Source organism: Lipophrys pholis (assembly GCF_963383615.2).
Source record: "Lipophrys pholis genome assembly, chromosome: 7".
In the NCBI taxonomy this organism is placed as follows: Eukaryota; Metazoa; Chordata; class Actinopteri; order Blenniiformes; family Blenniidae; genus Lipophrys; species Lipophrys pholis.
This window is the reverse complement of record NC_137638.1, coordinates 5,964,537-5,991,595: the sequence shown is the minus strand read 5'-3', so window position 1 is coordinate 5,991,595 and position 27,059 is coordinate 5,964,537. Positions and strand designations below refer to the sequence as shown.

At 41.0% G+C, this 27,059-nt stretch overlaps 1 protein-coding gene across 1 annotated transcript in view; it reads left to right on the top strand.

Annotated features, from left to right (window-relative positions):
• cacna1ba (calcium channel, voltage-dependent, N type, alpha 1B subunit, a) overlaps positions 1-27,059 on the top strand; it is a gene marked incomplete at both ends in the record, with an annotated part of 109,690 nt that overhangs the window by 31,430 nt on the left and 51,201 nt on the right. The window contains 5 exons of the mRNA XM_080466528.1: positions 6,094-6,185; positions 7,071-7,223; positions 9,127-9,314; positions 19,717-19,824; positions 26,527-26,638. Coding sequence (XP_080322654.1) covers positions 6,094-6,185; positions 7,071-7,223; positions 9,127-9,314; positions 19,717-19,824; positions 26,527-26,638 — 653 coding nt within the window. The remainder of the gene's footprint in view (positions 1-6,093; positions 6,186-7,070; positions 7,224-9,126; positions 9,315-19,716; positions 19,825-26,526; positions 26,639-27,059) is intronic.

The following is a 27,059-nucleotide window of genomic DNA, read 5'->3' as shown; positions in this document are numbered from 1 at the left end:
TACCTGCAGCTGCAGGGTAGGAGTCAGTGATGTAGTGTTGGAGGTATAATGTGCTGGCGAAAAGACACTTTTGTTTTCCACTCCTTTGTATATTTCTGCTTTGCCATGTTTCTGTTTCACCTCCGTCTGAACAAACCTGCCAATTGACCGAACAGGAGCTGGAGACGTGGTCCAGTGTCTCATCAGAGGAGCTGCAGAGTGCTTGACGGTCAGCGTGTCTGTTTGCAGGCGTCACATCCCATCTGCTGCTGAGTCACCTCCTGCTTTCTCCTGGAGCAGCTGTAAACAAACAGACGGCGCTCTCTCTTTTGTTTGACTCATGCAGCTCTTCATTTTCCTCTGATTGTACGTGTTGGAGCCCGAATGCTTCATCACTGCTGGCTCATCCATTTCTTACGTAACCTTCAGTTTTTTTGGAGGGTGCATGATTTTGGCTTTTCCCTTGTTTGAGCTCCTCCACCCCACCATCCACCACAACCAGGAGGTGGTTGGGGGTGGATGGTGGGTGTGCAGACTAGTTCTCAACTCATCAGTGACAATAGAAGCGATTGGTTGTCCTGGAAGTCGCTAAGTAACGTCATCATGTAGTTTGCATAATGGATTGTTTACATGTAACAGAGGCTGTAAGAAACAGGAATCATGTAGTTGGAGAAACCAAAACTTAAGTCACAAAATACCCAAAATATGTTAAAATATCCAAATGAACTTTCTTCTGTTGATTCTTGGTGACTTTAGACAACTGTAATCAAATATTTTGCATGCTCTGCTCGTGTTATATAATATAAATCTTTTATCCCTTCTAGTCAGATTCTTGTCATTACGAAGCCTTTCCAGGTAATAATCCCACATTATCCGCATGTTGAATTGTTACTTCATAAAGTTGATCTCTGCAGTCATCACTGAGTGGGATTACCAACGACGCACATACAATATTTGTTTTAGCGCTGTGGTTAAAAATGAATAAAAGTGCTGTCAGTCAGCTTGAAGTGGGAGGATTTTCTCTGTCGTGTCGAGCGCAGACTCATTGTTTGCTGTCACGGTGCCTGTCCATCACCCCGAGCAGCTGGGGGGGGGGGGGGGGGGGGTGCTGAAGAAGCGAGGACATGCAGTCCGGGGAGATGGTTTACTGTGTGCACATGTGCTCTGTGATTTGGATTGTGTTGCCTCCACCTGCTTCGTATGAGGCGGTGATTCCCTCTGTGCTCCTCGGCAGGCCTTCATGGCTTCTGCAGTCAGCTGTGGTCGTTCAGGGACGCCGGATTAATTAACCACGAAACAAAGAAGGCTCCGAGACTTTCAGACCGGGGACATTTATTGTCTGCCTCTCATTCCGAAGTGCACATTTTAAACAGGAAAGGCAACACATGATGGAGAATGTATTAAAAATGCAGGGATATGGAGATTTTAGATACATGATCAACACAATAACAACAAATTATAGACCTCATTCGCGTAATTTTAAGTGAAAAAGCATACGTTTTGTGTTTCCTTTCAAAGATTTTCCCATTTACATGGAAATGTTTTGAAAACGATGTGGTGCTGTTTGTTTCTGTAATGAAACCACATACAGAGAACAATACACTATAAACATTAACAATGGCGAGTAAACGGACATTCATATGGACAGACGACCTTGGATTGTTATTATGGTGGCTCAACTGTAAAACTACCGAGTGAGAATATGGACTGGGAGCAAAAAACTGACTGAACATGAAAGGTGGAAGGTGGATTTCCATGTAATTACTAGAAAAACAAAGCCATGTATCTTTATTACAGCAGCACTGGATGGCCAAGGCTCATTGATCCATGTGGCCACATGGAGGCAATTTCCAGGACTTAAAGCAAACGTGGTGAAACTACAGCTCTTTTAATTATACATTTTTAATTGGCCTGCAGCAAGTTCTGAAATTACGTTGGAATATAGTTCAAATATCAAGCCTGTCCGTGACTCTGTTGTTGAGTTCCAGCACTGTCTTGGACAATTCTCAGCAGAACAAAGCTAATTGGAGCAAAATGCTGCTGCTGGTGATTAAAAAAGACAAAGTAAGACAAATTAAAGTCCAGTGCTTGGCCCTGGCCTCAGTGTATTTTTCTATTGTGTATTTTTCTTTGTGTGAAAAGCGCAAGTCAGGAGGTACCAGACTTCAAAAACTAGACCCTCTTAAGAGATCTCCTCAGTGGCTCTGGTAATGTCACTCAAACCAACAGTGGTCAAATATACAATACCAGGATTGGACTCCTTGATGGGCCTTTTCTGGTCTTTAAAGTTTGCAGTACAACTACTACTTTACTGGAAAGACATTGTGATGTAAGCCAAACATTCACGTTGCATTCAGAGTTGCTCATAAGAAGGGAGGTCAATGGTAATATAAGGGTAATATGATGGTAAACTAGGGGTAGGAGCGGGGTAAAATAAAAGAGGATCTCAGTCAGAAACCTCTGGAGCTTCTGCTTTCTTTCATGTATCAGCACCGAACCTCATCACATCTGTCTGTGTGTGTGTGTGTGTGTGTGTGTGTGTGTGTGTGTGTGTGTGTGTGTGTGTGTGTGTGTGTGTGTGTGTGTGTGTGTGTGTGTGTGTGTGTGTGTGTGTGTGTGTGTGCGTGCGTGCGTGCGTGCGTGCGTGCGTGTGTGCTTGTGTTCCCTGTGCGAGAACAGTCTGATTGGTGGATGTGGAGCTCAGGAGCTAAGTGTATAAATGCATATCCACCCCCCCCCCCCCTTCCTCCCTCCTCTTCCTCCCTCTGCTTCCTCCTGCTGCTCCCCACCTTCCCTCTCCCACATCTGCTCTTCTTTCTACTCGTCCATATCTCTCCATCCTCTCCCGATCAGACATCCTCTCTGTTACCTTCTGCTCTCTATTTGCTCATTTCTCTACCTCCATTTCTATTCCTCCTCTCCCTTTTCATTCTCATTGATCTACAGATCTCTCTCATGTATCAGTAATTCCTTCCAGTCCAGCTCCACAGGCTGCGATTCATGACGGTCTGTGCTTGAGAACCGATACAGGAACGCAATGGGAGGAGGACTGTGGAAGTTCTCAGCCTTTTTCCTTTGAGACCCCCTCAGATCTTGACCTCCGCTCTGATCTCTGATTTAAAAAAAAACCCACTATAAAGACTGGTAACTGCTGTTGGAGACATGACTTCGCCTCAATTCTACTCAATTCTACTCAATAGAAATACATTTTGTAATACAAAGCAGTAATTTAGATGGTTACATGGTAGGTTTCCTGCACTGAATCAGTCAACTTCTTCTATTTTTCTGTGTGTTTTGTCTGTTAAGCGATGATTCAAAATCTAACAATCAACCCACAATAAAGATTTTTCAAAGTATCTCTGAAATAAATGCAAAGCTGCATTGGATACCATAGTTGGCCGGCTGGTTGTGTAAACACGTGGCCCTCAGGCCGTGCAATGTCCAGGTCTGTTCTAGAATGTCTTTTTCTGGTGTCTCTTACATTTACATTTTCAGTTTTTCTTTTAAACATTCTTTTTATTGAACATTTTCAAAATTATAACAGTCCAGCACAGTACATGTACAGATTATATGAAAATTCTAATTAAATCCACTGCAATGAACTTTAAAGTCCTTATTAGGTCTTTTAAATCCTTTAAAAATGTCAACAGAGCAGCCGTGATGGACTAAACATAACAATGATTCAATTTAAAGATATAAAAGTTTACTTTTTCTTCATCTGGATTTGTAATTGATACACAATTTATCACCATCAAGTCAAGTTCATATTGAATAGTTCTGTTTCTGGAGCAAACGTTTCAGGTTTGAGATGTTGGAGTTGGTGGATCTCGGAAGACTTTATGAATTTTAGGTGGATGTTGGTCTTGAGTTTGAGTTTTAATGACCTTTATTGTGGTTTGTCGGAGTCGTTTGAGGTAAAAAAAAATGTCATTGTGACTGACCATGGCCGTTTGAAGCTGGATTAAAGACCTGACTGGTTTCCCTGGCAGATAGTTTATGAGCTCAATCTCATTGTTCTGCCTCATTTTCTGCTCACTTGTATTCTACTGTGCTCACCTGCAGCCTTGTGTCGTGACGCTTCTCTTTATTGTATGTCGGACTCGGAGACACGGCTGTCACTGGGCGGAGGTGGACTGTCTTAGATATGCAGGATCGTCCCCTGATGGACGGAGAAGCACAGACAGAGAGTTATTACTGTGAAGCAGCTGGAGCTCATCAGAAGCTCTGCTGTGAATGATTTACATTCAGAGATATTCTCCGGGCCGATCCTTCTGGCCGACGCACTCGTTGCTCAAGGTTTGCCGGCAGGACTGCATTGGCACCGTGACGACGAATGCAAACACTTGGCGAGCATGCAGAACTCAAAGGACACAGAAGTGAAACGTCGCTTCAGTCTCAAAGTATCTGAAAGTGATGAGTTGTACGCATGTTTTCAGTAACATTCGAGGTGATTAGCTCCTATCATCTTGTACACTGACACTTCAGTCTGTCGTCAGACTCGCTGTACAGGTAAAAAGGAATTTAGTGTGTACACAAGTAGTCTGAAAGCTATAGTGAGCTACTTTGCAATACAGTAATATCTGTAATCAGGCTAACGAGGCAAGATCAATTTTTTTATAATCATTAACAATGGGAGGACACGGACATTCGCATGAACAGATGACCAAGTTGGATGGTTATTACAGTGACTCTCAAAATAAAACTACCAAGTCCCAGGAGAATATGGACTGGGAGTCATGACACTCTGGAGGAAACATTGTTATTGTTATCTACTGACGAATGTACAGAAGAAATGTTTGCTTTAGCCGAGGTGTGCATGCGCAGAAGCAACGTTTTAGAAAAGTTGCATTTTCAGTGGCTCCAAACACCGTTGTTGCGTAAACAGATTCCAAAAACACTGTGGAAGTTCTGCATTTTGACTTGAAAACAATGTTGTGCAAATGGGGCTTTACTATCTCGTAAGAAATTATGAGTGTGCACAAGCAGATCACGATCTACAAACTGCTACTTATCCAACTTCTCTAGAGTGTGTGGAGTGTGCAGTCGTTATAGGTACAACAGGCCACTTTGCACAGTAATATCTGTCATCAGATTGACAAGACAAGGACATTTTTATAATCAATTTCACGTGGGAATGTGTAGTCCAGAACAAATGGCTACTTTCCAACGGTGCCATTTGTTTTCAGATTTACAAGTGCACCAAAGTAAAATTTATTATTGAGCATCCATATGTAGACATTCCAAATAGTTTTTGGAGGGCAATCAGAGTCACAGTGATTTAAAGACTGCATTTCAAGGTTGGATTTATGTACATAGAGAGAACAAGGTGGTCCTGATATGCTTGGACAGTCTTTTTCAAGCATTTGTCCTGAAGTACAACCATTAACCCTGACAAATTCATTAAAATCAAACATGCAGTTTCATGGCGACCTTGAGCACTGCCTCATTGGTATAGCAGGTCTGATATATGTGAGAAAAACAGGCTGTGTGGATGTCTGTAATATGTCCCTCCTGCTGTGTAATGTGTCCGTCCTGCTGTGTAATATGTCAGTCCTGCTGTGTAACATTTCTGTTCTGCTGTGTAACATGTCCGTCCTGCTGTGTAACATGTTCGTCCTGCTGTGTAACATGTCCGTCCTGCTGTTTAACCTGTCCTTCCAGCTGTGTAACATTTCTGTCCTGCTGTGTAACGTGTCCCTCCTGCTGTGTAACATGTCCGTCCTGCTGTGTAACATGTTCGTTCTGCTGTGTAACATTTCTGTCCAGCTGTGTAACATGTCCGTCCTGCTGTGTAACCTGTCCTTCCAGCTGTGTAACGTCTTCCCCCTGCTGTGTAAGGTGTTCCTCCTGCTTTGTAGCGTGTCCCTCCTGCTGTGTAACGTGTCCCTCCTGTTGTGTAATGTGTCCCTGCTGTGTACCGTGTCCCTCCTCCTGTGTAACGTGTCCCTCCTGCTGTGTAATGTGTTCCTCCTGCTGTGTAATGTGTTCCTCCTGCTGTGTAAAGTGTCCCTGCTGGTGTGTAACGTGTTGCCCCTGCTGTGTACCGTGTCCCTCCTGCTGTGTACCGTGTCCCTCCTGCTGTGTAACGTGTTCCTCCTGCCATCCTCTCGGCAGGATTCTGGCCACTGTGGGTGCGGACTTTGACCTGCGGACGCTGAGGGCAGTGAGGGTCCTGCGGCCCCTCAAACTGGTCTCCGGTATTCCAAGTAAGTTCACATTGTATTTTAATGCCCCTTTAGAGGAGTTTGGCAAAGTGCGAGCTCTCTGTCATTTCTGGATTAGATGGAGGAAAGTTGGGGAGGCTGCAGGCAAATAATGACAGAATTTACACTAACCCCTATTTCGCAATTCTTTCTTGTTTTGGATATAATTTATGCTCAAACGTTTGTTTGATTATTTATTTATTTTATTTTATTTTTTTAATTTGTCAGTCATTTATAAGTTTAGCATGTTTATTTATTTACCTATTGTTTATTAATTATCTAATTGCATTTTTATTTATTCATTGCCGTTTACATTCTAATAACACAGGTGCTGTATTGTTGTTTTTCTTACTGTAAATTCTTGAAATTTTTATTTTTATCTTAATATTATTTAGATTTATTTGAGCATATACTGAAATATATAACTTTTATGAAGAATTTTATTTGATATTTATGTGGAAGTACAGTAAAAGCCAGACTTCGACCTGTGAATAAAGGCTGCTGAATTTATTCAAACCCCTTTTCGTTAAAATATATTTTGAACATGTTTGAAATTATCACTATTTGTAGGATATTTAATTATATTTATTCATGTATTCATTGCTATTTATGATATTATTTATAGTGATTTTACTTGACTTAATTTTGTTTTGCCTTTACTTAGTTTGATAATGTAGAAAGACTTGTCATCATTAATTTTAAAATTTCATTTAAAGTATAAACTGAATTTTTCTACTGCTAATTCTTTTGAGATTTCTTTATATTTTGACTTTTTTTTTTTTTTTTTTAATTTCTATTAATATCTATTGCTCTCTAATTGTTAAATGATAACCAAATCATCCATAAATCATTAAAAGGAAAACTCCTCTTGGTCTGCTCCTCCTCCAGGTCTCCAGGTGGTGTTGAAGTCCATCATGAAAGCCATGGTGCCTCTGCTGCAGATCGGCCTGCTGCTCTTCTTCGCCATCCTCATGTTCGCCATCATCGGCCTCGACTTCTACATGGGAAAATTCCACCGCACCTGCTTCAGGACGGACACGGGTGAGACTCCTCGTTTTCAGATGCACACGCCCACGGGTTTGTGTGTTTTCTCCAGCTGACAGATGGTGTGACTAATAAATAAGACGACGCTCCATTTCTGCCAAATAATCAGATTACCCTCGAATGTTTATGATGGAGAGAGAAAACAAACTCAACTTTGCTTTTTTCTATAAGTGAAAAGTTTACATGTTTGCTGATGACAGAGACGTATTTATTCAGGTCAAGACCTGGAAGATTTATTGAATAACAACAAAAAAAGGATTTCATTAAATTAAAAATGTGAGTTTAAGTTTTTTTTTAATTAAGATGAAAGTAATGTTATGGTGTAAGCAGTACCTGAACTATTTGTAACTTGAAAGTACATTTAAAAGCTGTGATTCTTTGCAAAACTAGATTTTGTTCATCAGATGTGAAATCGACGATTTTCCCTTCACTCTCTGTTTCCTACCTCCTTTCAATCTTTAGACTGAGTTCTCGTTGACACGGTTAGCTTGGTTCAGGACTAGTTTCAGTCTCATTCCAGGATAGGTTCAGACTACTTCTGGCCCCAATGGCGCAGGTCTTATCATGACTTTAGGTTTTGTTCTAAACTGGTTTGAAGGTTTTTGTTTTTTTTGAGTTTGTGTTTTGGAACTTCTATAAATTTGGTTCTGGTTCGATTTCCGGCTGATTCTAACCTCATCCTGGAACAGTTTGAGAGAGTGTTTATAATTATCTTAACCACCTTTAGAACTGATACTTGGATGATGTTCTTTGCTGGTTTAAAATGGTTTGAGACTTGTTCTCTGGTTTTAGTTTGGGGCATCTTTTGGACTTGATTCTAGAATCGCTCCCAGCTCAAGTCTTGAATCATTCTAGTATCTAACTAGTGTGAGACTGAAACTTTAGTTCAAAGCTGGATTTGGACACATTTTTGATTTTCTTTATTATTATTGGAGTAAAATTGAGATCAGATATTTATTTGGTTTTGGCTTTTCAACCTCAGTCTGGACAGGTTTGGAGTTTTGGAGATATTTTAGTTAAATTTAGATTTGGAGTGTCTCTGGTTGTGTGTTTTTTTCTTAATCTGGACTAGATGATGTGATGATGAATGATGATTTTAGTAGATTTATGATGAGTTCTAGAGTTGATTTCTGGATGATATTGGACAAGGTTCTGTTTTGGGTTTGGATCACGTTTGGATGAGTTTGTGTAAAGCCTTCTGGATCATTTTATCCTCAATCTGAACTAATTTGAAACAAGCCTTTGACTTATTTTAGCCCTATTTGGAGCTTGTTTGACACTAAAATTGTTCAGATTGTGTTTGTGTAGGGAATTTCCTTGGATCTGCTTCTGGACTCCATATTTAAAACCCCTCAGGACTGCTCTGAGAGTGGATTTTTGGCAGTTTCAGTGACATTCAAAGTTAATTTTAGACCGACTTTTGATCAGGAGTCTTGATGGGCAATAGGTTCTGGATTTGAGCTTTTTGGGGTTCTGCAATGGTTTTGCTGTGATTTTGTTCACATTCTTACTGATTTTAGATGTTTGGTGAATGGTGTTGGTATTTTTGTGGTACTGAACTGGTTTCTCATTCTTTATTCTTTAGTTTTATCCACTGAGATACACAAGACTACACATACAACTCAAGGACAGCGTTCATAAAAGCATTTTAATCAACCAACGCACTCCTCTTTTTTAATGACGGATGTATTTTTGAAAAGGCTGTCACACAGGTTGTTTGTGACCATGGATTTTGAGGATGATGCACTCTGTTGTAGATGTTTCCATCGTATGTATTATAGCAGCTGAATGTATATTATATGCGTATGATGCCCTGTTTTTCTGCAGAACTTTTACATAATAGCTCCCCAGCCTCTCTCTAAAAATACCTTGGTGTGTATGTGTGTGTTTGCGGCCGCAGGCGAGCAGGCGGAGGATTTCCCCTGCGGCCTGGAGGCGCCGGCGAGGACCTGTGGCAATGGCACCGCCTGCCAGGAGTACTGGATCGGACCGAACTTCGGCATCACCAACTTCGACAACATCCTGTTTGCTGTTCTGACCGTTTTCCAGTGCATCACCATGGAGGGCTGGGTGGACATCCTCTACAACGTGAGTCCAAGCTCAGGAGTGTCTGGTATTCGTCCACGTGTGGTGGTTTGAGGAACAAAACAACCCACAGCAAATTAAAAAAATCCTAAAGTTTCCCCTGTGTTCTATGTTGTGCAGCTAAATACTAATGTTCAGCTCTTGTATCGAGCTTTAACTGTCCTGTTGAAATTTAAAAAAAACGTTTTCTTTTTGGCCATGAGTCAGAATTTCTACTCCATAAATTACAGTGTTTTGAATTGCAAACTAGTACGTTACATCAAAGTTACCATAGTTAACACATTAGTAACTAATTCCTATAACTTATCCACTAAGTTACTGAAGCTTGTGGGTCCTTTGATGTCATGCTCACTGAGCCCATTGTTCGCATTAGCTCCAGCCTTAGCGCTGTCATTAGCATTATATTAAGCCACATAAATGAAATGATTTACTTTAATCTTGCATGATCTGGAAATATATGGAAAAATTAATGTGAAGTGACAGATTTTTAAACATTAAAAATGCAAATAATTGCCATTATTCACCAAAAATGTGCATATAACTAATTTAATCTGAACCTTCAAATGTACTTATGACTTGAGTGAACCATGCTGCATTTAAACTCACTGTGTGATTTAAATTTCACTTTAGTGAAATATTTATCGCGCTGTGCAGACACAGAGTAGAAACGGTGCAGGGCAGCTGCGTCCTGCTCGTCCACGCTGGACGGTCCGTCCTCCCCTCCACCGTCCTCCTTGGGGGGGGGGGGGGGGGGGGGGGGGGGGGGGGGGGGACAATTAGAGACGTGAGGAAGATGACTCACAGCCACAGCTCCCATTAGACCAGCAGCTCCGACGGTCTGCCGCTGCTCGCAGGAAACAAATCATGGCTCGCTGCCATTTGCAGACTCACAATTATATCATGACGGGGAAACAATTATGCAAGGAGGGTAAATTATTAAAGAGCTGTGGTAGGAGAAGGATGTGTGAGAGGAGGCTGAAGGAGAGGAACTGAAGCCATCGGTGCTGGGAGGAAGAAACAGGGCAGATGATTCTGCTTTGTCGCTGCTTTGATGTCAAATAATTGTTTCCCTTCTGTAACGTGGACCGAAGGACTTTGGGGCAAATGGAGCAGAAACTCAAGCTTTCCCTTTTAAAGATTCTCTCATCAATTTTCACTCTATCAAACATACTTTCACTGTGCAGAGGACTTCACTTCTGGTCATTTTCAAACACTGTTTGCATTTTGAATTCTTTGGTTTGCACCTTAGAGGGAATTCCTACACACACAAAGCAGTTTTGTCAAAACGATCTGATTTGTGATATGCCTTTATGCAGATGATGTCAATGTCTTTGAGAATTGCCCTTCTCCTTTGCCCCTTATTTACAGCAGATGTGACTGGGACCTTTTTTTTTTTCTTTTTACCTTTTTGTGTGAAAAACTCCCTAATAGATTGACAGCCCAAGAAGAAGAAGGTGCACAAAAAATACAAAACAAATAACAAAAAATAAATAATAAAATGAACAGATGTTTTTCTCAAATGCTGCTGAAGAGAAGTGAGATGTGATTTGGACAAAGAAACAACAACAGGGCAACAGGAGAAAGAGCTATTGAGACACACAGCCATTAACATCATCTACACAGGTGTTTGTATTAATCTATCAGGCCACGCCCCTTTCCTCTCCATCTCACAATCACAGCAAAGCACATCCAATAGCATTTCAGGAATACCGGTGATAATTTCTCACATTTTCATTGATGTTTTATGACTTTATGAGCAGTTAAGGGCGGATCTTAAAGAGATCGACACTTTGAAGCTCTCAAATAACACATGAGAAAAGTAGGATTTGATTAATCGTTGCAGTAAAAACAGGATTGTCACCTTTGCCTGTACCTGAACGCCTCCTAAAACACAGCAGTGACTCAGCAGATCGGCTTAACTTTTGTTCTTGAGCTGAAAAAAATGCTTCTCGTTGAAAACTGGCATTTTTGTTCAGGTTTTATAGTAAAATGTTAGTTTTCCACCTTGTCACAGTTGACTCACTTCAATTTATAATGTGGGTACTTCCTGTTTTATTGTGTAATTCCTCCCAATATCATCGCTCACATGATGAATAATCATCACTGAACCGAGCTGTTGATCCAGAATTAGTTCAGATGAGGCTGGGGTAAAAGTCCCTTCTTCATACATCATTTCCCCGTCTCCCGGGTTACCGACAGACTCGTGACACTGTCTGACCACCGTTCTTCCCTGATTGGTGGACGCTCTGATGGGATCATCACCGGAGGAGTGACGGCCGTGTCACTTCCTGTGGAATTGGCGTCCTCCTCATCAGAGCAGCCATCCATCATGCCCAGGCGGCACCGTCGCTCGTCTCTGACGTGGACCGAGGGCCAGACTCGGCTGAGAACCCCAGGACCTCGTCGCCATTAACTCCCGTCTCTGACAGGCAGCGTCGTCTTTTGACGCTACATTTCATCTCCATGTCAAGATCGGTCCATAAAACAGAAGCTATAGTGCTGAGTCATTTCAACAAATAGATATTGTTTTGGGGCACAGAAAGTTTCTCATCAAACCACATGACCTTGGATGGGTTAGACATGGGGTTCATGGTAGAAAATAAAATCTGTTAAATGTCATTGAAACTACATTAATATCACAGGAGAACTGTCTGTAGGGACAGAAAGCATAAAGAGCTATATCATCAGCGTAAAGATGAATGGATGACTAATGTGTTATATGTGCTAAGAATAATGTGGGACCGAGAACAGAACCCTGAGGTGCACCCTTTGTGACTATAAGAGGTTGAGACAGGAGCTGTTGTAATTTGGAGAATGAATGAATGAAATTCATTTTTATTATGAAACGGTAGGGCTTCAGTTTTGTACATATAATAACCGTAGAAAAAAGTGATCACAGACTCTAATGCTATTTATGCTTCGTTTGAGCTATTTGTTCTTTTTAATGTCAAAAATGTGTAATTGAAGATTTAGTTAAAAAAAAAAGAAGAAGAAAACATTGTCGTGTAAACTATTAATCTATTAGCTTAATTAATCAAAAGCCTAATCAGCTACACTCCCTGACAGATTGCATCAGATAACCAACCACCAGCCACTTCCAGACGTATAACAGCTCAGATGCATTTTTGCCACCCTGTTGGACTGCTGCCTCTCGGAGGAGGGCAGCACTCCTCCAGCGTCCGCCTGTCTTGCCTCGTCAAGTTTAGTTGCTTGAGTCCCCTCCCTCCAGTGACTGAGCATCCACTCACCTATGAACAACAAGCAGACATTGAGATGCTATCGGGCTGCGCTCTGGGGACCAGGATGTTTACAAGACGGTCAGAGAACACCGACAACAGGATACAGAGCCGAGCGTTCACTAACACATGTCGTCCAGCGTCGCTGCAGCTCGCGATGCCTGTCTCGCATTTGTCGTGATTCGAGGTTAAAAATTAAAATATAGGTGGTTTAAATGGTCGGTAATCAGTGGTGTTGGTTCCATCCTTGTTTTTGTATCAGAGGATACCTGTTATTTCACAGCCTGTCGGGCTGGGCGTGGTTCATGCCGGCGAATTGATGGCTGTCCTCGGGCGAACACTTTCGGGGGCAGCGCAGGGCTGCTAATGGCTTTTCTATTGCCTGGTGTGCTCTCGCTTCACCCCGACACCAGCTAATGCACTAATAAAGCCACTTCCAGCTCCGAGCTGCTTTATGGCAGAGGACTCCAGCTTCTCTAATACAGTGTCTTATGATACAGGGCAACCTTTCCTCGGCCTCATCCCACATATCTGTGTCGCTCTCTTTAACCGCATAAAATGTTTCTTTGAGCTTCTCTTCAGATCATTCATTCACTCTGAAGTGAATTAAGTCATATATTAAAGTGTTCACTGCCTTTCAAGAGATATCTGGAGCAGAAAAGAGATACGGTTTCACTGGAGTAAATTGTCTCATTTGCTTAAGAAATACAAGAGTGGGAAACAAAATGTCTGCATAGTAATGGGTGCAGACCGAAGTGTTCTGAAAGAAGTGTAAAGAGGCAATTCTATAGCAAGTCCTTATTTGAGCTTCGTGTTTTGCCTACAGATTGCTGTGTCAGGGAGCTGAAGGAGTTAGCCTAGATGCCAATATCAACTTTTGGCTGTTACACAGTGGTGTAGTTTTTCGATTAACAGGTATTTTGTGCATTGTGGGCCATCAGTGAGTCGCGATTGTACCAAGTTTCTTTGAATTTCTGGGTTTGTTTGGACAGTTTTTGAGTCAGTAATTACCAATATTATCAATGTATTGTCATCATGACTGCAGGTTGCTTTTATTAGCTTGTTTTTTTCCTAAATCTTACATCCAGTCAGTGACGGGTTTACAGTATCTTCAGTCCTGAACATCTTTGGAGGTGTAACAAGACCACTTTCTCTCAAAACCAAATGTCTTCCCAAATCAATGTAATGCAATCAAGCTCCATTTCACACCCCTCCCTGTATCCACCGCCGGTATTCACATGATCTTCAGATTATTTTACAGAGCTGAGCCGGCGTGCAAAAGCAAGAGCTGGACCACTTTTGCACAAATCTAGTTTATCTGTGATGGAGCGGGACCAAACAGGATGTGCTTTTAATAAATCAATCCTGCTACTCACGGATGTTTGTGAGGACCATGGTGGATATAACACTTTCCTTAACTCTGATGTTTGACGAGGAGTCAGAGGAAATACCAACATCTGCACCCGCAGCCAGAAACGCTTGTGTTCGCACCATGAATACAATCATTTCTTTCAATACGACCCAACGGACAAGATATTGGTTAAACAACACTTGTAGTGAAGTCAGTCCATCCATCCATCCTCCCCGACATCCTCACTGAATCATCTCAGCTTGCTTTCTCCATTGAAGCTCCTACAGTGGGCGTAAGAAAAGCAGGGGGCGACTGCTGCCGCTGACCTCTCATTGGAGGACCACGTCACTTTGATTCATGCTACAAAAATTTTAAATAAAACAAAACCACATTTATTTCTCAAAATGGCTTCTTTTATTTCAAATGGTGTATAACAAACTAAAAGTACAAGTACTAGGAGCAGGTAGTTGTTTTTTTTTATCATTTATTGATATAAAACTTTCAAAACTTACTTTGAAAAGTTCCTTTGGTTCCATGTTAAGCAAAAAGAAAAAATAAGTATATTTTTGAATACAATATGAAGCCTTATGTACCCTCAGTGTGAGACATTTCTACATTACTATTTAGAATAAATTGCAGAATTGTAAAATAAATAAAAAAATTAAACAAACATTTTTATCCCAGAATGATGCAAACCTTCATGTGATTATACACAAGTCACACGGAATACTAAAACTTTTTGTGTTTGCAACAATAAAAAACGGTTTCCAGTGCTGCTGGGCGCAACATGTGAAGACCCTCCCAGGGTTGACCTTCACTGTAACAACAGGCGCCGGGGCAGGCGTCGTCCTGAAGGTGGGGCTCAAGTGTGAACAATCAAAGTCAAACCATGGCATTTATATATTAACAGAAAACTCTGCGCTGTAGTGCTGCAGGAGGAAAGTTTATGACGTGTCCAAAGTGGGTCGTTCATCATCGGCGAAGCGTTCCCAATAAAGGAAAATCTCACAGTGAGATTATGATAACAAACTGCCCATAAATCCCACAGATTGCGACTCGTCTTCGACACACAGCCCAGTGTGGGCTGAAGGGGATTTAAAGCTGCATCCAGATGTCTTTTTTACACCATTTAATGTTTCTCATTACCTCTTTTTATTGTCTCCTTTCTGCGATACATCTTTTAATCAGCTTTATACCAACTCATTAAATATGAGTTTTACACTTTGAGGAATTTATCAGCACACTTCATTTATATGATGTTATTCCTCCTTTCTGAACACAGAAAGATGGATTATGTCCCTTATTTTGACTTTATTTGGAATTTGAGGAGTTGATGCGGTAAAAGAAAGTATAAATCACTATTTAATTTGCATACTGTTATGTCCGATTTGATTCATAACCCTAAATAATAGCAGGTTTTTTATTTATGCAACAAGTACTATACAAACTTTTCTTATTTCTAGTCTTTAAAACATCTGATCCACCTGTCTAACAAATCACTTCATGATGAACGCGAGTAAACCAACACAGAAGCGACACTATTTCCAGCAGTGAAAAGCACCTGAAACACCTCAAATAATCCTGTTTGGGCCTGATGTCACTTGCGATTTTCGCATTTACACAGCAGTGTTTTGAAGATGTCCGTTCCCATGGAAACAGCATAAACACTGAAAATGTTGTAATTAGCACACCGGGCCACTAGCGGGTGCTGTTGACTGTTTTTGTAATTAAGCCATGCACACAGATGCGTGCAGAGAACAATACGCTGTGAACATGAACCGTGGGAATACAGGGACATTCATATGGATTCATATCTGTAGCTCATCAGACTACAACAACCTCTGTTGCTCCAACTTACTTCATATTCACTTTGTGGATTATCTGCTGGTGTGTTTCCACCTGGAAAGGCTGGAAATGTCACAGACAAAAGACGTGACGGTCAACTTGAGCCAGCATGTGTGAGGAGTTCAGTCAGAGCATCACTGATGAACTTCCAAGTGTTGAATAATGAAGAGAAAAGACATGACGGGAGAGACATCGGCATGTGGGAACATAATCCCGGCTCAGAGGAGATGTTATCTCACATACTGGAAGACTGGATCAATATGAAGCCCCCCCCCGCTCCCCCCACCATCATCATCATCATCACCCCCCCCCCCCCCCCCCCCCTCCCACCCAGCATGAGCAGATCAATGATAACAAGTCATTTAGAGTAAAATCAATTCTTCAGTCATCTGCAGGCGGGTTCATCTGCCTCGTCTCATCACAGGAGACAGTTTCAATCTGAACTCGGATTACACACAAAAACCTTTAACAGCCATTATCTTTGATTCATGGTTAATTATCCTTTTATCTCCAAAGAGCAGGTAATGCTCCTGAAACTTTACAGACCTATGAAACATTTACTTACATGATGCATCACTGCATCATTTATTTGGGCATCCAATAACTTTTCAACATGCGCAAGGTCAGAGGAAGCGTCTCCATCACCCCAGATGTGGAGGAAGTCTGAATTTTCACACTTCGTTTCCGAGTTTTTTAAGTGAAAACGGAAAACTTTCATTGTATTTTGGGGGTCTGCTTACACGACAGCCGTGTTTGGAGCCACTGAAAGCACAACTTTTTAAAGCGCTCTGACTCAATCTCCATGGTAACGCAACTTTGTGAAAAAAATATGAAAAAATTAATATTTGTAGGTTCTGATCTGCTCGGCTCAGAAGGTGAAACTTTTGGAAAATGATCTGACTCTGTCTCTGTGGAAACCGGCCAAAACACAACTTTTTGAAAATTCTCCGTCTCCATGGAAATCGGGAAACACTCAACTTTTCCAAAAAGCTGCCACAGCCTGTTAAATAGTTCCTCTGCACATGCTCAGTAGATGACATTAACAATGTTATCCTCCAGTGTCATGACTCCCAGTCCATGTTCTCCTGGGACTTGGTGGTTTTAGAGTCAACAGTCACTGTAATAACTACTTGGTCTTCTGTCCATACATATGTCTGTGTGCTCACAATTCTTAATATTTATAGTGTATTGTTCTCTGCGCGTGTGTGTGTAGTTTTATTACAAAAACAACCTACAGCACAACCTTGTAGCCTGGCATGCTAACCCCGTGTAAACGGATATCGTTTTCAAAACGTTGCAGAATTAATGCGTTTTTACTCCAAACATCGTCATGTAAACGGGGTCTTAATGTTATGATGTAATGTGGATTTAATGTCTGATTAAATGTAAGTTAACTGTGGTTGGAGTACACTTTATTTATGGGATAGAACAGTGTGAGACGAGTGCCAGATTGGACTGAGGTGGAGTCACGGAAGCTTCTGGTCTTTACAGTCTTCACGGGGACATTAAATGGTTTGACCCGAGTCTCACTGGCTCCTCAGAGTCTCGGTGTGTTTCAGTGTGTCGCTCTGACGTCCTCTGAACTGTGAAGCATCAGTTAGAGGGGATTTCGTTACAGTAAGACAGACCTGGTTGTGCTCCACTGTTTTCATGAGATGAACCATACACCCGGTTCAACAGTGAATCCAACACAGCTTCTTCTCAACAAAATCAATATCAATAGACAACAATATACAATCGTGGACTACTTCGTTCAGTACTCTATCTTAGTAGAGTTGGACTGCCGTCATAGAGTCAACCAGGTGCTGCAGACACTCCTCAGAGGTTCATGTCCATATTGACATGATAGCATCACATCTATCTCTGAATTCAGACATGAAGAGTCCTGCTATCACAGCTCATTACCACGGCAACATCACCTGAATTACAGGTTCAGTGCATCAACAGGAGGTTTTCTCTCATATTGCAGGGTTTTAATGAAGGCCGCTCTGCACTCGGTCCCTGAGGCTGCCGATGATGAGAAATTTATTTGATGATTCGCAATCCTAGTTATACAACAGATGAAACCCGTCCAATTAAACCGCGCTGAAACAAGTTAGGACCGATGAGAGAAGCTCTGCTGCCTCGGCGCAGCTGCCAAATAGCTTTCCAGGGTGCATTTCTGCATTACCAAGCACAGAAACATAAACCTGGACTTCATCAGAGTCATCAATGTCGCTCATTTGTCACGTTAGCCATCCATCCATCCATCCATCCATCCATCCGTCCGTCCGTCCATCCGTCCGTCCGTCCATCCGTCCGTCCGTCCGTCCGTCCATCCGTCCATCCATCCATCCATCCATATGCTGTTCAGTATAGCGGTGCACCGGACCCGATCCTATCTGACTATCAGCAAGCAGAAGAAATAGAAAATACACAGAAATACTGAAGAACTGACAAATACTGAAAGTCGATGGTACCTTTAAAAAAAAATGGTAAAAAGTCTGATTCATTGCACAACAGTTTAGTTTTGTGTTGGTTTTTTTTGTTTTTTGTTTTTTTAATGTCTCGAAGAGTTTGCATAGTTTCTTAGTACCATCAAATAGTACCATTGAAGAACTGCCGGGTACTGAAAGTTATCTTGGAAAAAACAATTTCTCACTCATGACACATTTTTGGACTTATCTATGGCTATAAAATCTGAATAAATCAATTCACATGTGACTGTCTGATCTTTTCTGATCCCGTGTTTTTCCCTCTGCTCATGCTAACACTCGCTGCTCTGTCATGTGACTTCATCGTCTTGCATATTACATGTTATACAATCATGGTACCCTCTAATTAAGCTGCATAATGCCTCCATTGTGTGGAAAAGGCAATTATATCGGTGCTGCGTTATTAAAAATCACACAGGATAATGAGACTCTTCCTTTGTGTGAGGAAACAATGAGCAAACGTATGGATGCCTGATGACAAATTAACACCCGCCTGTGAGACGGAGGACGGCAACACAATGAACCAAAGGGTCGCGTGCTGAGACAATGCAGCGATCAAATTAACCGTCCACGGTAATAATGCCAGTGGATGCTCTCTAAGACTTTCTGCAAACATTCGTACAATGGAGAGGCCACAGGTGGGAGGGAAGGAGTCACGGTGGAGAGCCACCGGAGCGGTTTTATCGTCCAGAAGGGAGGAGTCGGGCTCACATCAGGGACAAAGAAAACACAAGGTGGCTTCCATTAAAGCTGGGAAGCCTGGAGTTTCTCTCTCTCGAGCTAATGGCGCATTCACGAGTAACCTGGAAGATGGGGACGCTCCGGCAGAGCACCGTTAATTCACAGCGCCCCACCGGGAAAGTTAACACTTTGTGCTCACAGAGCTAACTATTAGCATTAACAAAAGGAAAGCACTTTTACTGTTTCGCTAAACTGCTGTTTCCTGGAGGTTAGCGCCTAATTTTTACTGAACTAATTCAGTCTTCTTCAGAGCAACATGAAATATATGCCATTCTAAGTAGCATTACCATTAGCTATAGCCTGTATCCACAGTAACTGTGATTAGCATTAGCATGCTTATGTAATGGTTTGCTATCCTTTTCTTAGCGCTCTGCATGTTGGTAGATCAACTCAGCTGTTTTGTTGCTGCCACTTTTTGTTGTCATTAATTCATAAATCTGTTTCTAGCATCCAGATTATAGAGCATCTTCTTCTCACTAACTGAAGGTACTAAAACCCTTGAATATAAAAAAGTATAAGGTATAATTAATAATTGAATATTGATAAAGGTGTGAGAGGACTTCAGTCCCAATCATCATCCTGCCGTCATGAATACTTAATAAGAACCAGACATGGACTGAAAATCTCGTGTTTGTAAGAAAAATCCCATTTGAAAGCTCAGATGACGGGCATGAGTGTCGGATCGTCTCAGTGTTGATTGTTCTCTTTTCCCGGGATTTGTTGAAACCTACCATGATGTTGGTGTTTGTGTGTTTCAGGCTAATGATGCCTCGGGGAACACGTGGAACTGGCTCTACTTCATCCCGCTCATCATCATCGGATCCTTCTTCATGCTCAACCTGGTGCTGGGTGTCCTGTCGGGGTCAGTACTCACTTTAACCACATGATTCTGCCCTCAAACACACCGCACGGCAACTGAGAGGTGAAACCTGTGAAGCTTTTTCAGCATCTGTAGAGCAAACTGCGAAAATACCGTAACTCTACCGGTTTTTTTTCTGCAATGTTAGTCCCAACTGTTTTTTTCAATGTCTTTTTCTTTTTGCACAAAATAGTTTTTTTAACCTTTAAAATGTATGGGAAATGGACACATGTTGGATTTTGTTCCATTACAGTGACAATTAAAATCTGATTTTACCAGATTAAATCACTTTTTTTGCTACAAACTTCCCCTGGACATTGAGAAGTTGTCTAATTTTTTAGAATATCTCCTGAAATCTGTAATCATGCCTAAGGTCCCGTTTACAGGACATTTCAAGAAAAAATGCATAGTCTTTGGCGTTTTCGTTTCAGAAAAGTATCGCTTACATGGCAAAGTTTTGAAAACCATGTAGTTAGCATACCAGGACATGAGTTGGCACTGTTGTTTGTTTTTGTAATAAAAGCACACACACAGAGAATACGCTATAAACATTAACAATGGGCGTACACTGACATTTGTAAGGACAGGCGACAAAGTTGGATTGCTATTGTGGTTGACGCTGTGCCATTATTGTTATTTTCATCGTGCATGAGCAAACTTTATTGTGGCCGTGGTGCGCATGACCAGTCGCAGCGTTTTCAAAAAGTTGCTTTTGCACAGTTTCTACCAAGACAGAGTTGGAGCACTTTTGAAAAGTTTCACCTTGGGAAACATTTTCAAAAAGTGGCTTTTTCAGTGGCCCCAACCACCACCGTTGCGTGAACAGGTCGCCAAAACGCAACGAAAGTAATTCGTTTTCACGTGAAAACAGGACCTCAGTTTTCTCCAACAGTTCAGAGATCAGCTCATGAAACAGTTTGAGAAATGAGAATATGTGATGAATGTTCAGTCACGAACATAAATCAGAAACATGCTCCCTCTGCTGATCATTTTCCACCTGATTACACGGGCCCGCCCGCCCATACGATGCGTTCAGGGCCCGTTGCTGTAATTCAGCTGCTCTCGTTTATGAAGCATTATCGAGAGCACCAAGAGAGCGACGTGCTGCTTTTATTGCCTTCTTTGTAATATTGGTTTGCAGTTATTATCCCGAGCAGCTGCTGCAGCCAAATCTTGCCAAACCAGGAGAGAAACGACTCTACCTGGAAAACAAAAGCTGTCCATCAAAACTCACTCCTGACCCATCAAATAACAAACAGAGTGATAGAAACTGTCGTTACATTCGGGTGAAGTTTTAATACTTTGATACGTAGTTGTGCACCAACATTCTTTTGTACTTTAAAAATGCGTCTTTTCAGACTGAAACGCTTCATTAACAGTGCTGGTTAACATTAGTTATCAGGTCACCGCAAACTGTTCAACAGGCACTCTTCTCCACCTCAGTACTTGACTACATGTCTGCTGGTCGTAACAAACCAAACTTTGTGAAAATTAGTTAATTCTTTAAAGGCCTCTATAGAATTTAATCTACTGGAAGAGAAACAGGTCCTCATGCAAGATGGCGGCCATGCTGAACCCAATTTTCTCAATTGAAAACGGAAAAATGTTGTTGTGTTCTGAGTGTAAATGTGAAAATTCTACTTTTCTGAAGTACTGTTACTACGTCTGTGCACCACAGCCTTAGTGAATATTTCTACTGCTCATGTGTGAGTAGACGGACAATAACAACAATGGCGGCCTGTCTCCCAGTCCACAATCTCCTGGGACACTGCTAATGTTTCTAGCGTATTTTTCTGTGCTGCATGTGCGTGTGAGTCCATTACAAATACAAACCAATAGCGCCAACTTGTGTCCTGGCATGCTAACTACATCGCTTTCAGCATTTCTGCCGTTTCTGTTTAAACTGACACCATTTTTCAAAACCTTTCTGTGTAACTGAGAAGCTTTTCTGAAACGAAACCATAAAAATTAAGGGACGTTGTCATGGAAACTGCGCCTATATTAGTTTTCTCAGGTGTTAGGTGTATTGTGAGCCCAGTATGTTGGGAGTAGTGTTTAAAGTAAATTATGTTTTCAAGTCATCTTTTGTTTTGGCTTAGGAAAATACCTGTAAGCGCCACCGTGAGAAGATCCTACAATTCACAGTAAAGTGTTATGGATTTAAAATTTAAAGCAAATTTAAAAAAAAAAAAAGTCCAATCTCCATATCTGTCAGGATTCAGGAGCCTCTGTCTGAGAAAGGCTTATGAAATTAAAAACTTAAAGTATGGAGGACAAAAAGAACCTCACGTGGACTTGTCCCTCCCGTCTCTGCTCTTGTTTACCGTTGAGGTCTTTAATTGTTCCGGTTCCACACGGCTGCTCAGATAAGGTGACTTTGGAAATGAAGGTGGGACCGAGTGCCCATCCCCCCAAAGACTTCAAGTCATTTGTGCAGCATCTTCTCTCTTTATTTTTTCAAACTTCCACATTAGTTCCTCTAACTTTCGCTTGTTTGCCTCATTTTGATGGAGATTAATTGGCAGCCTTGGGGACAGAAGTTCTGACGAGCGGAGTGAAGGAAATGCAGCGTCAGCGCCGCCGATGTTTGTTTCACCTCGCTCATCACTTTCCCTCCTTTTTTGGAGTTATTTTCATTCAGGGTGCGATATAACTCTAGTTTAGAAGAGGATTCAGCTCAGTATGGAAAACATGATGATTATTTACCACTAAAGGTGGTTGTGTTTCTTCTTTATTTCCTCCTCTGTTGTAGTCCAGCTCCGGAAAAATGTAATATATCAAGGGAAGCAGCGTTTTTTTAAAAGGTAGTATGTATTTTTAATCCACCCGGGATATAAATTGTTCTTTTTTTCTTCAGTTATCCCACATAGTGTTCCACAAGGCTCTGATTTAGATTTTTAGTTTCGCCCCGCCTTTTTTTTTTTTGAAGTATTTCTTCAGATGGTCCTAAATATTCCCTAATATTAATGTATTTTTCTCAACATGAAAGTTCCACTCCACAGTTTGAATCATACTTTTAATATATCCTCGCTGGTTTCAAGTTCTGTATGTTTGAAAAAGAAAATTATCACTCCATGAGGAGTATAAAGCTTTTTTTTTTTTTTTTTAAATCAGTAATCAAACTTTATTTAAAATGCACAACAAACACTTCATCAGAAATTTACTGAAGAAATTTTATATGTAGGGTTAAATGTGTGCATTCAGCTTTGAAACCTCTTGCTTTATAGTGGTTAAATATGTTTTAATTTAAGGTTTTTCATTAAAAAAAAAATTTTTTTTGATTTTGTGTTATTTAGAAACAAATGTCATATCATTAAATGCAATATTTAAAATAAAGATAAAATAACAATAATAATAGTAATTATTATTATTATTATTTTTATTATTATTATTATTATTAACGTGAAACTTTTCTAAAATGAACACACAAAAATGATGCCTTTTCATTTGTAATGTTGTGTAAATGGGGCCTGGGCAAGTTTTGTTTTTTTAATCAGGAGGAAAGAGTCTGAGAGATTAAAGTGTTAGCAGCTGTTCTAGAGATGTGAGGGGCAGAACAGAGGGATTACCAGTGTGATGTGACTCCTGTGCTGAGTGGCTTCAGTAGCACAGAGAGTATCCAGGGATCAGTGCCGACTAAACCTGGAGAATAGTAAACCTGAAATGATGTATCGGGATCGTGTTGAGAAGAGACGTTGATTTGTTCAGCGTTCCTCCATTTGTTCAGCTCAGGATTTACCCGAGTCGGCAGCCAGGTGAAGGCAGAAAAACTCCCGGCGCTGCAGCTGGAACGGAGCATTTACTGCCTCTTTGCGTCTCTTTAACCCGGATGCTCGCTCGCTGTCTCTCTCTCTTGTGCACCGACGCAGAGTTACTTTATTTCCTCTCCTCATATTTGCCCTCACACTGTCCATGCAGGCTGTGTGGGGCCAGTTAGCCCCGGGGTGTCCTCGGCCTCCTGCCCCCATCCACAGACCTTGTCAGATGGTTTTACAGTTAGCAGGGGTGCTGGCATTGTTTAAAGGCCAGGATCTGAGCTTCGGAGGGGCAGGAGGGCAGATATATGCAGGGCGAAGAGGCGCTGGACCCCCTCTGCCATGGTTATCCTGTCAGTGTCGGCGGTCCAAGAGGAGACGTGGAGCTAAACTTTCAACTCCACTCTGAAAAGTCTTCTCACACAGTTCGTGGCTTTTCATATCCGGCATGTGTCAGAAAAAAGATGCCATGATTTTTAACAGCATCTTTAAAAGGTATGATCCTGTCTTCACATTCAAATTGTTATTTTTTTCTCCTCTGTTTATCCCACCTGGTATTCCGCAAGGCTCTGATTTTGATCCTTGTTTTTGTTTTTTTCCATTATGCCTCCCCCTTTAAAAAGAAAAAGGGGAAAAAAGCCTATTTTTGAGGGGATGCTACTTCAACTATTTCTAATATCCTAATCCTCATTTGAAATGATTGTTTTTTTTAATGGTCGTGATAAAAGCATTATTATTCCTATCAATGCATCATCAAGCTTCACAGACGTACTAAACACTAATATCATCAGTAATCAAACTATATTTAAAAAGAACAGTTTAGACAAATACAGTTTTAATGACACATTGATGATATGTACAATTATAAAAGGAATCGGGACTTAATGATGAAGCGTGTGTTCAGTTTTTAAAGCTGTTATAGTGGTTGAATTTAATTTAATTTATTGTAATGGGATTTGATTTTGTTTTATTTAGGATTAGGATGTGAGATTATTAGACTTATTAGACCTTTTTTTGATATTTGATATGTTTAGATTATTATTGTTATCTTTTAAAGCCCATTAAAATGATTTGATTTATTTTAATTTGTGTGAATTGATATTTAAAAAGTTCATATTTGGAATTTACTCTTTAAAATTTGATTATTATTATTATTATTATTATTATCATTATTATTTTTATATTATTATTAATAAAATTATTAATTATTATTATTATTGTTGTTGTTATTATTATTATTCTCTATGTATTATGATTGCTCTAGTATGTCAGTAAAATACCATTATAAAAGGGGGGAAAAAAACACAATTTCAATAAATAATTGAATACAAGAAATCTAAAAAGGCACAAAAATTTTATTCAGTTTTTGTCTTAACTGAATTAAAAAAAATGTAATAATCTCCAATATTTCTGACCAAACTTATACTTTTAATGTTTTTAAACCTTCAACCCAACTGAGATGTCGTCATACTAACATGAGAAGAGGATTCTCACAGCAGCAGTGTTGGTGTTTCGAGGCAGAATCTCTGTGTGTCTCTTTACGTCTGCATGTGGTAATTGGTGCGACGGATCCTGCAGGAGAACGACTCGTCTTCTCTACAAGCAGAAAAGCTTTTAATCACCTCCTCTGGAGCTCACACCCATGTATCTGTGTGAAAAACACAGCTCGACGGTGGTCCGACGCCGGGAGATCCTGACTGTGCGCGCTGGCAGATCAAACACACACACACACACACACACACACACACACACACACACACACACACACACACACACACACACACACACACACACACACACACACACACACACACACACACACACACACACACACACAGCCTCTGCATTGCAGAATGGAGCTTCCCCCTCCGCTGTGTGGGAGAGCCACCAATCAGCGAGCGGTGGGGGTGGACCGGAGATCCTCGCTCTGTTATTTCTGTACTCTCTCTGCCGCCGCCACCTTCTTCTTCTTCATTTAAAAAAAAAAAAAAAAAAAAAACACACCCAAAAATGTTTTATTGTCTGGATGTGTTTATCATGTCCACTATGTTTCACTCTCAGTTCATATATGTGTCTTAACATGTGACCCGCGATCGGAAACCGGTCCAGCAGAGAGTTTAATCCGGTCATTTGAAGGACCTTCTCAAGCATAAAAGTAATTAAGATATCAATAACTACAATTTTTTTTCATCCAACTCATTCTTAACTTGTCCAGTTGGTGTGAACGAGAGCTGCCTTGTTGCTCACAAAATAGTAATAGCTTTCATGCTGCATATCCTGTGAGAATATATACATATAAACCATTTTTACATGCCAGAATAGCACTTTCTTCAGACATTTCATAAACTGGCGTTATTCATGATATACACGTAAACTTGGGAATTACCTACAGTATATCCTGATCGGAGGGGGAACATTTGTGGTTTTAAATTCATCGACGATTGGTTAAGTAGCTGTATAGCAGAGCTGCAGTAAACTGACCATTGTTTACGATGTACGGCGGCACAGCGGCTTACAGGTTAGCGTGTGGAAATAGAATGCGAAAACAGTCCATATATGAAATATCCAGATCCATATATGACGCACAAGCGTCAGAAAGTAAAATGTCTTGAAACGTCTCACTGGTGGAACTGCAGACACACATTGTGATGGAAAAAACTAAAAAATTGTAAAAAAAAAACCGATGTATTTTTTAACAAATGCTCTTTTTATCTTCTCGTCGTATCACTCAGCCCTGACTGCCGATGTTTCCTCCAGATCTTTTTCACTGTTTTTAATGTCTGGATTACAGATAAGACGATGCCGGAAAGGAGCTAATTGCAGCTGTTTGCAGGTTCCGATGAGTTATGAAGTGGAGAATAATCCAGTTCCTGAGGCTGCTGTGCGTGTCGGAGCGCCACTGCTTTCACGTCTTTTTACGATAAATGTCTGCGTGTGTTTTTTCCAACAGGGAGTTCGCAAAGGAGAGAGAGCGAGTGGAGAAGAGGCAGGAGTTCCTGAAGCTGCGCAGACAGCAGCAGATAGAGAGAGAGCTGACGGGCTACCTGGAGTGGATCTGCAAAGCAGGTCACACACACACACACACACACACACACACACACACACACACACACACACACACACACACACACACACACACACACACACACACACACACACACACACACACACACACACACACACCTGTGACCTATGACCACAACTTTTCTGCTTTAGTTTCAGAAACGCTTCATGTTTTCACGTCAACATATTGTAAACAATGTCTAATTGGACAGAAACTTTTAAAAAACTATGTAGTTAGCATACCAGGCCATGAGTTGGCGTCGCTGTTTGTTATTGTAATGAAACCACACATATGACCGCGGAGAGCAATAAGCTATAAACATTAACAATGGGAGAACACGGACATTCCTACGGACAGACGACCAAGTTGGATTTTTATTACTGTGACTGTCAACTAGAAAAATAGTAAAGTTGACTTTATCTT